Source organism: Zerene cesonia, chromosome Z (genome assembly GCF_012273895.1).
Source record: "Zerene cesonia ecotype Mississippi chromosome Z, Zerene_cesonia_1.1, whole genome shotgun sequence".
Classification (NCBI taxonomy): domain Eukaryota; kingdom Metazoa; phylum Arthropoda; class Insecta; order Lepidoptera; family Pieridae; genus Zerene; species Zerene cesonia.
Genome location: NC_052122.1, coordinates 5,034,534 through 5,044,456, shown reverse-complemented (window position 1 = coordinate 5,044,456; position 9,923 = coordinate 5,034,534). Strand labels below are relative to the sequence as shown.

Genomic DNA, 9,923 nt, shown 5'->3' with positions numbered 1-9,923 from the left:
CAGATTCGAAATTCAAATGTAATATTTTTTTATAATTAAGTGTAACAGTATTTATGGCCAGACTAAGTATATTACATAGAATAAATTAGTACTTAAATTATATCACACATTTCTAAAATTTATTTGGAATTTTTAAATAAGGTATAATAGTATTTCATATTTTATGTAATGGTAGGCCTGGAATACGAAAATTCAAAATTCGCGATACTTTTCGAACACACTTTTTTAGAATAATTATAATCCATTAGCAACACCCTTGCAGCATTAATATCAAAATAACATCAATTTCAAACAGAATATATAAGTATAGGAAATTACATTTTATCCACACTGTCGTATAATTATACACACAAATATGTCGTAAATTGATGAAATTGGAAATTAATAAAAGTCTGACCTGTTCTCTAGTAAAGCCGAGATTCACGATCTCTTCAACATCAGACTCTGTAAATTTGTCCGTTGGGAGGATTGTCTGACTCGGGTCTCCTAAACCTGGTAATAATTAAATACATCAATAATTCCGCCGAATGTAATGTCTTCGCTTTGGTTGCTTCATGTGCCCAAAATAACTCAATTGACATGTTAGAAGTGGGGGACGGTTTTTAGACTCGTTTCCTTCAATTTATTTGAAAAAAGACGTACTGATTTCGGGGTATCGTGAAATGTATTAATATTATGAGATGCTCTTGAATAGACACAGACATTAACGTAGCAGTAAATTTTTATTTTAGTTTTTTTTTTTAAGAAATCGAATCATTTACAAAATATGTCCCACCATTGTATATGTTTGTATATGTATGATATACATGGAATATCTATAAACGTGATGTATGAGTAGGTAACGAAATAAGCAAACGCACGGTGGATTAGTAACATGAGTCAGAAATCAAGTTAGGTCAAGCGGATAATGCGATGATATGAGTCTAAATAAACATTTGGTGAGATCGAAGATGGGTCATATTTACCAGCTCTTTGGCTACTTTGTCCTGTACTAGACGTCGATTGACCACTGGGCGTGGACCGTGTACTTTCGTTTCCAGCCTCTGTATAAGACACAGATAAAATTAATGCTTCGTTTAGGTGTTTAGAAACCATAGGCCGAACGCATTACAGCTACTACGACAAAGAAAGCGTTGATCGAAGGTGCAATGGAAAATGAGGCGAAATACGCAGAGATGATTCAAGTATGGTGACGGTGAGAAAAACTAAGGCGAGGTGGGGAACAAGTGACGGATTGAATGCTATCAATTAAAAAGAAGAAAAGTTACGATCAAAACGCTCGAGTCAAAGTAAAATTAGGGAAAGGGTTTGGTCTCGTCTATTCATTGATATAAATCGATGTTCAATAACACTTTCACATTAATGAATAAGATTCATTAGCGTAATAGCGACGAATTAATCTGACATACAGATTAAGTATTAATCGCGTATTGTTAATAGCATTATTTGATAATTTTTTACCGGCAGCCATTAGAATTAATGTAAATATTTACGAGTAACTCTACATTAATTAAACACGGAAACGAAGATTCAAACATAAAGCATTGCAATACGAGACTAAATGAAACGCGAATAAAACACAAGGCATTAGGAGTCGATTTGATCTAACAACATGATGGTCATGGAAAGGTCTTATCAATCATTTAAATTGATCTCATGTCACGGGAGTATAGAATGGAACATGAGAAACTAGGTCTTATAAGATAGAGTGATTGACTATCTAGTTTGTTAGATATCGCAACAATAATAAAAAACTAAACAGCAATTTCATACAAACAAACAAATACAAAACTACAAACACGAATGAACTTAACATACCCGTTATGCATTTTGAACACTACACTGATCCTGGCCAAAGTTTTAGTTGAGAAAACACCATTCATAACACGTGCAGCCAATAACCGTTTATTATTTAAGAGCATTTGCATTACAATAATAGAAAAGCATGTTTTGTTAGCAGCAAATGAATGGAAGGTTGCCTTGTATAACCAGACGTAGTTTTTATTTCAGTGCACTGTTTCGTACTGTTGTGGATATTTTTACTATTTATCACAAGAACACAAACTTAAATATACTTCCGCAACGAGAAAACACTGGTTATACATTTCGACAAAATAGTTAGCAATATACAGCTAATGAAGATATGCAAATAGCATTTAGGTAATAAATTTCGCGTCAAATGCCAAACCACCAACCAACAACTTAAATAACAAAGAAAATATCCCAACCATTTTACGATTTTTATTATACAGTTGGTTATCATGCAACATAAATTTTGTGTAAAGTCCAATCATGTATAGAAACATAGATCTGTGTATATTTCGCTTGTTTATTTCTTTTTTTGTCTCCCACCTTGTCTAGATTTTTCTAGGGCTTCTTTCATAAGTCTGTCCTCGTGTTCTCGCACCGATTGGTTGACGATCTCATCTTCAGACACTCCGGAGAGTCTAGCGCATTCGGGCAACTCAGACTCGGGCAGAAACGGCGTCTCTGTCCCCGTTGTGCCGATAAGAAGCACATTCCTCTTTAAATCTATATTGCACTGGATAGATATAAACATTTTATTACATATTTCGTTCAATGCACCCAGGGATTACTATAATTATTGATAATATTCGTGGCAAATAATATATATACGTGCAACAAGAACAATGATTAAAAATACATAATGAAAATGTAGCTCGCAATACGTTTATTTGGTATATCAAAAAAACCGTAAGCCTTTAAATTGTTTGAACTAGAAGATAATTAGATTTAAATGGGACCGGAACGGATGGAGATGAATAGTGTACAACACTTAATTGAATTTTTATTCTGAACCTAATATTTGGAACGTTGCAGGGAGAATGCTGCCTGGCTGAATTTAATGGCAGAAAAGCTAAGTCAAATAAAATAAATAGCAAGTTAAGGCTTATCCTCCATAAAACTGTATTACTTTATCCAGAATAAAATGCTCTATAATGAGATTTATTTTTTGTCAGTAATTAGTCAAAACCATACATTAATACTGATATCATTTCTAAAAATACGACAAATAAACAATACCTGATGTCTTTTAAGCATGTCGAGGCCAAGGAGCATGTCCATCGGTTGTTCTTCAAGTACGGAAAATGATGTAGTAAGGAAATCTTTTTCAATTCTCATTTGCACCATGTGTATACGGCCTATAATTCTTTGCACACCGACGCCTTTGGCAATGCCCGCCCATCTATAAAGTTTTTATTACGATAATGCAAATACGCAATCGACTATTTTGGGATCGGCCAAATTTAGATTTAACAACAAAAACTGTCTTTCATTGCAGTCGCAATGCAAATGAAACATTATGTTTTCACACAATGAGCGGTAAACAAACTACAAAATTGGCATTACGATACACAAAGTAATATATTCGCATTTTATATTCCATCCGAAGCGTATGCATAAAATAGATTTAATAGAGTCCTGACCTTGTGTCAACTAGGCGCATGATATTACATCTCTCGGCGCAGGCAGCTGACATTATTGTGGTTTGTGCTCCCGAATCGATAAATGCCTTCACTGGAAACCTTAAAAATAACAAACATTTTAAAACATCTTATACGTATTTTTTTTTTTAAACCTAAGAAGAACAACTGATGGTAATGAAGTTAAATATGTTTCATGTTATAAATAGAATAAGATCAACATTACAATGTAAAACTTAACAATCTCATACATGATAAAAATCATATACATAATTCATACTCATGTAAGATATTCAATGAGGAATATTCTATGTTAATCTTTACAGTGCAAAATGGAGTGCCTACATACCCGTTAACATGGCAGTTAATATACAGCATAACAACAGTTCCAAATGTCTCTGGATTAAATTCCATGGCAGCTTCCATGTTCGCTTCTATGTTCTTCTGTCTGATCTCTTCAGCTATCATCCTTTGCGCTTCTGTATCAAATGGATCTGAGTTCATCATCCTAGACATGAATGTGAATGATTTATTTGTGGTACTATAAATGATAATAAAGCACATATAAAACAGATCTGCACAGGTGTGCCAGGAAAAATAATAGTTTTCCGTTCGGCAACATACCCATGCACATTTAGATTTATAGTCACCTTATCCTCTGTTGCTGACGTTCAGTTCTAGCTGAAATTTGTTCTCGCAGTACTGAAGCAAATGTATCTATGGAAATAGTCAATTAGAAATGATTAATGTGTTGCTATGTACATAAAACACATTACAATACATAGAAAGTATATAATATTTAATGTACATATAATAGAATGTAGCAGTATATATGCAATAAAATATTTTAATCTAACAAATGGCTGCGTGTCATTATATTTTTTCTTGTGTTAGAGCTGATGACAAAAACAAGCTAGTGGTGCGCCTGATGGTTAGTTATCTCGGTCTATAAATGTTTAATAATAGACAAGAAAGGAACGAAAACAATTTGATGAGCCTCCTGATTCTTTACTCATCATATGAAATTCAGTAGCATTCATATTTGAGATGTAGTATCTTATCCAATACAAGCTGATCCAAAATGTGTCGAAGCATGCTTGTCTTTTTAAATTAAATATTTACTTCACATATATAATTACACCTTCATAACCTTAGCTCCAAAAATTCTATACCACTATATAAAATAATGCAGTCACTGACATTACTTGTACAACATAAATTTTACCCAGTGTGGATATTTGTACAAATATATAAATTTTTTTTAACTTTATGTGGCCAATGTTTTTATTTATGTATGTTTAAGATAAGCCCACTTGCATATTATCTCACATTGTTTTTTTTTTGATAGTCAATAAACCTAATTTTTAATAATAATGCAGAAATGTAGTCAACAATAAGGAATAATATTTTTATAATAATAATAATATATTTATGTGTTGTTTTAAATGTAACAAGGAACAGAAAATAATAGTTGTATTGGTAATTGGTTCTTTATTATTGTGTGCTAGTTATTCTTGCTTTAACCCAATTTATTCCCAAGCTTGAAATTAATTTTGAAACATTCCCAAGCTTGATAAATATTGTTTCTATGAAAGAAAATTTCACAAAGTATAGTATATGTTTTGTATGCAGAACTTTCTCAATTACAGTTCTGTTAAATATCTTTGCAACTGTGATGTGCCATATTATTTAATATTACATTTAAGTAAATGCAGAGCTCTCAGTGTTTTCTCTTTTTGAGTAGATACATCAGATGTCCACAGACCATTCTAGAAAAATAGTGGCATTTTTTATACAATATAATAATTTATAAACTCACGACAACAGAGATTACACTGCTAAAGAATATCAGTTGAAGGTGTATGAAAATAAGGAAAATTTATCTGTAGCACTTGAGAAAAAATTTGCAGTACATTTGCGACCCATTTATGGGAAAACAGGACTACATACAGCACGATACATTCAAAAAATGTGTATAAGTATGTAATTTTGCAAAAAATTATGATTTTCTTACTAGACTTAATAATAAATACCATATTTTCATATTAGAAAATAATGTTATCATACCTAAATTACCACTAAGCAGAGCATCAGCTAGGCGAGGATTATTTTGCTTCAGCAATGCTAACTGGTCTGGGTTGGCCAGAAACATTTCACGGATAATACGTGGGTCTTCTTCTACTGGAGTCGCCCGTGTGGCCATTGATGTGCTTGCACCTGTTGGCACTCGGATATTACTAAAGTCTAGACTTGCTAGACCAGATGGGAGTGCTGCAGAAAACAAAACAATAATTTATATAATTTTTTTTGTGTAAAATGTAACTAAAATATATAAAGTTTTTGACAAGTAATTATGTCATTTTTTTTCTTAATTTCAGTTTTTGAGATACAATTTAATTAGTGCGTGATATGAGACAGCAACTAGTCACGCAATGTCATAAATGACAACAAAAGAACATGACAATGCAATTCTAACTATCTACGTGCAGTGAAATCGCGCTAATATTTTTTAATTACCTTGATTTGCATCGCTGTTATTAAGATTTGGAGCAGATTGCAGCATGTGGATTAAAACGATGACATCTCCGTCGTTCACACCATGTTCTTTGAGGGATTTTTTATCATCGAGAAGAGGTTTCCCATTAAAATTAAGAATTATGTCTTTAGCTGGGAAACCCGATTCTATTTCACAGAATGCTTTAAAATTTTCTAATTCTAGATCTTCTGATACATCCAAGACGAAGATGTCGTCGTTTAACGTAGTCACTGTAATTTTCATTTTGATTATGTGCAGAGACTTCGGATGAACTGTTTATTATGTGGCAGGTTTGTGATATTTATACTTCGGGAATGACTGTCCAAAACATTGTAGATTATACGCCAGTTACAAACACATTGGCCCTTCAATTCGAAGATACAGACTCGAAGAGCTTCTTGAACTGATCTTCTAATAAATACATATACATCAACTTTGCTGCTATCACAATGTTGCAAACATAAATGGTCAATGGCACGGTAATAGCAAACGCGTCTATAGTCACTTATCGACTTCAGATTAATAACTCATCGAATGATTGGCTTTGTACAATGTGCGCACAGCGCAGTACGCTTCATTGGACTTTTTATTTATTTATTATCTGTGGATCGTATTGCCTTTGTTGGTACTCTATATTGATTGCCATATAGATGCTCGAAGTATTTAGATATTGATTTTTCTTAAAAACATAGTTCCGTATTATAAATTATTTAAAATTATTGTTGCTTTTTCAGTTTTTGGTTTTTAATTGTAATTCTTTATAAAAATGATGTTGATTACTAAATAAATAATTGACAGGGAATATGCATGAAATTTAAATTAGGATGAAATATTTTTTTTCATAAACTTTATTACTTCTCCATTAAGCTATTTTTAATATTTTTGGATATAGTTTTTATTTCATCAAGAAATTAATTAATAAAAAGTACTAAAAAAGTCTGGGAAATTCAAATATATAAAACGCTACACCATTGGTCAAATCGAATACATGAACTATGACGTCATAGTACAATAGGTACAACCACGAACCACCATATACCAGTGCTACCATCTTAAACCTTTATCCCTAAATTTAAGGGAATGAATCTATGCGTAGGGATTTCAAATTGAGAATTGGGAAAGAGCTTTTTTCGTTTTCATTTGCACTAGAGCAAACAAAGATATACATTCTTATTAATAAATTCTGACTAATTTTTTAATCTCACTACAACGTGATTCGTCACGCCATGTCCATGGCCACAAGGAGACCCAAAACATTTTTTTGGCAACACTGTTCTGACACTCGACATTCTATAATCTATTGTATTGTTACATGATCTAAGTGTTTGTGATGACGAGATTCTTTAAATTAAATCCCAATTTCACGTCTGTTGAAATCAAAGGAGTAAAAGCTTTAAGGTAATTACGCATATCATAATACATGTAATGTATAGTGAACTTTACCATCGTTTTCTTAAATATTTATTTAAAGATAAAAATGTTTAAGGGCAACGTAACCCTTTTTCTGACTCTTCCTTTAATCAATAATGCAATTATTATTTTCATTTACTTTCTTTTTTAGGTCCTATTTTTAACTCTGTTTTTATTCACCAGGAGACTGTAAGCATGCCTTTGCATTTTTGGCTTAGCTGCATAGACGCAGTGAAGATGCACCATCTACTATTATCAACTGTTAGTGGAAAAAATCAAAGTTGTCTGCTGTGGGTACAAATCTAATAAAATTATCCATGCATTATTTAGTTAGCACCAGTTCAAGGCAACCACAAAAGAAGATTTTCTACAATTTTGTAAGTCTTAAATAGACATACAAGCATGTGAAGTAAATTTGCAACTAGGGAACAATAAATTTCTCCCTTATGGCATGAGCTTAGATATGCCAGAATAACAGCATCAAAAGTGTATGAAGCAGCCCATTGTAAGGCAATGCATGGTTCTTTGACTGAAGCTATAATGGGATCCTTAAAATCAAAAGACACGGAAGCAATGAAAGAGGAAAATTTTATAAGAAAATGCTGTTATTAAGGAAGTGAAAAAAATAATGAAAATAAAGATTAATTCAAGTAGATTGCATTTGAATCCCTCATATCCTATCATAGGAGCATCACCAGATGGGGAAAATGAAATATATATGATTGAAATTAAACACCCTTCATCTGGAAAAGCCTTGACATTATACTTAGAAAATAATTCAGACATATCTGCAAAATATCAAAAAATAGTCATTATTGAAGTAGAATATAACAAGGAGTATTGTGAATACCTATTTGATAAATGTACAGCTTTTTAGTGTTAAGCTATTTTTCCTCTTTTGTTTAAAGATAAAAAGGAATAAAAGTATATTTAAAGTTATTATTTTTTTTTTATTAATACATCCTGCATATTAATTAGACCACAGGCTTTCACTATAACATCATTAATAATGGTTAAGGTCAACACAAGCATGAGGTAGGAGCATATTGAACTCCCGTAATCTACTTATTACACATTCAATGTGAATTCTTAACACAGCAATTCAATTTGACTGCTTTACTTCTTCTTTTGAACTAGGAGTAGTCGTTAACAGAAGGGGGTCTTATAAGAATACAGTCCTTTTATCCTAATAAATAACTTAAATTTTTGAAACCCCTATCTGCCTGAACTGCAGTTTTGAAGGGCAAACATTTCAGAAAGTCACAATCTTCCACAATCATGTCTGTTGCTCTGCGGCTATATCCTTCAGATATAAAATTTACAAGTACGTGATATTAAATATTTTAATGTATTGATTTCTTGTACTGTGACCTTGTTAGCGATTAAAAGACTGCATTTGATGGTTTTTATAATTTCAATTTCAAGGCAATCACGTATAGACACCACATTTGAATATCTAGCCCTGAAAGTTAAAGGCAAATTGTTGAAAATTTCTATAGGTGTTGAAAATATAATTAAATCTTTAATTTTTTCTTCTAATAATAACACACTTGAAAAAATCCTACTGATTGTACTTTGTACATAACTGAATGGTAACGCTAGTATGTCAAAAAACTATTACTGACTAATTAAAATCTATTACTGAGAGTGGAATGTTTTCACTCAGTAAATTTATTAAATAATAAGGCCGCTTTGGTAAGCCCGACAACATTTTAGGCTCTTTTTCAATAGCTGTTACCATACAACTACGCAATTGATTTTTATGCAGTCTTTCATTCTCAGATTCATCTTCTATAATCCAACTTGATTCAGGAGAACTTAAATTAGGGCCAAAAGATGATGAGGATAACAGCGAAGGCTGGGTGGAAAATACTGATGCTTTATCAGTTTTATCTTGAAATAATTTTCTTGTAACAGGTTTTTTTCACATTTCCAAAAGAGATGTTGGTGCTGTTTTTGTTAAATTGTTTGTAAACACTTTTACTTCTATACTGTATTTTACTATGTATTTACTTGAATAGCCTTGTTTATATATGTTTTGTTCTCACTACAGGCCCTAGTTGATGAAGATATCATGTCTCTTTTCATAGCTTTACACCACTTATTACTTATATCCACGCCTTTAGGGACAAAAAGAATACTTTGTCTGGAGCATTTCTTATTGTATTTTTGTAGTTAGGCACAATGCAATACTTGTATCAGGGTTTTTTGTTTTGTTCTATGAAGAGAGAATGTTGTTCCATAGCGGTTTGTTTATTTAAAATAAAACAACGGTGTTTAATCAAAAAACGAAACTTCACCAACGACTTAGATTGTTATTATGAACTGTGACGTTACATCAAGCGCGCCAAAATGGCAGGTATTTAAAAGGTCTATTTTATTTGGTTTTTCTTAAACTTTTTTTTTTAATACTTCTAATTACTTTTTACCTATGAATTTTTTTTCTAATGTATAAAACATTGTGAACTATTAGATAACAAAATAAAAAAATAAATAAATGCATATTCCCTCATAATTGATAGTTTTATTTC

General features: G+C 31.8%; 2 protein-coding genes across 3 annotated transcripts in view; one reads left to right on the top strand and one right to left on the bottom strand.

Annotated features, from left to right (window-relative positions):
• LOC119835577 (protein DDI1 homolog 2) overlaps positions 1 to 6,559 on the bottom strand; it is an 8,998-nt gene extending 2,439 nt beyond the window's left edge. The window contains exons 1-9 of one of the 2 annotated variants that reach the window (XM_038360485.1): positions 5,964 to 6,557; positions 5,514 to 5,717; positions 4,097 to 4,163; positions 3,796 to 3,954; positions 3,450 to 3,548; positions 3,046 to 3,208; positions 2,353 to 2,542; positions 966 to 1,043; positions 398 to 492 (exon numbers count right to left, since the gene is read on the bottom strand). In XM_038360485.1, coding sequence (XP_038216413.1) covers positions 398 to 492; positions 966 to 1,043; positions 2,353 to 2,542; positions 3,046 to 3,208; positions 3,450 to 3,548; positions 3,796 to 3,954; positions 4,097 to 4,163; positions 5,514 to 5,717; positions 5,964 to 6,225 — 1,317 coding nt within the window. In that variant the 5' untranslated portion in view covers positions 6,226 to 6,557. Of the gene's footprint in view, positions 1 to 397; positions 493 to 965; positions 1,044 to 2,352; positions 2,543 to 3,045; positions 3,209 to 3,449; positions 3,549 to 3,795; positions 3,955 to 4,096; positions 4,164 to 5,513; positions 5,718 to 5,963 lie in introns of both variants that reach the window. The other variant, XM_038360486.1, reaches the window with a different exon arrangement.
• LOC119835762 lies at positions 6,447 to 8,331 on the top strand. The gene is given in 3 exon segments (XM_038360748.1): positions 6,447 to 6,549; positions 7,576 to 7,779; positions 7,811 to 8,331. Coding segments are annotated over 3 exon segments (501 nt in total). The 3' UTR covers positions 8,005 to 8,331.
• Positions 8,332 to 9,923: the final 1,592 nt, after the last annotated feature.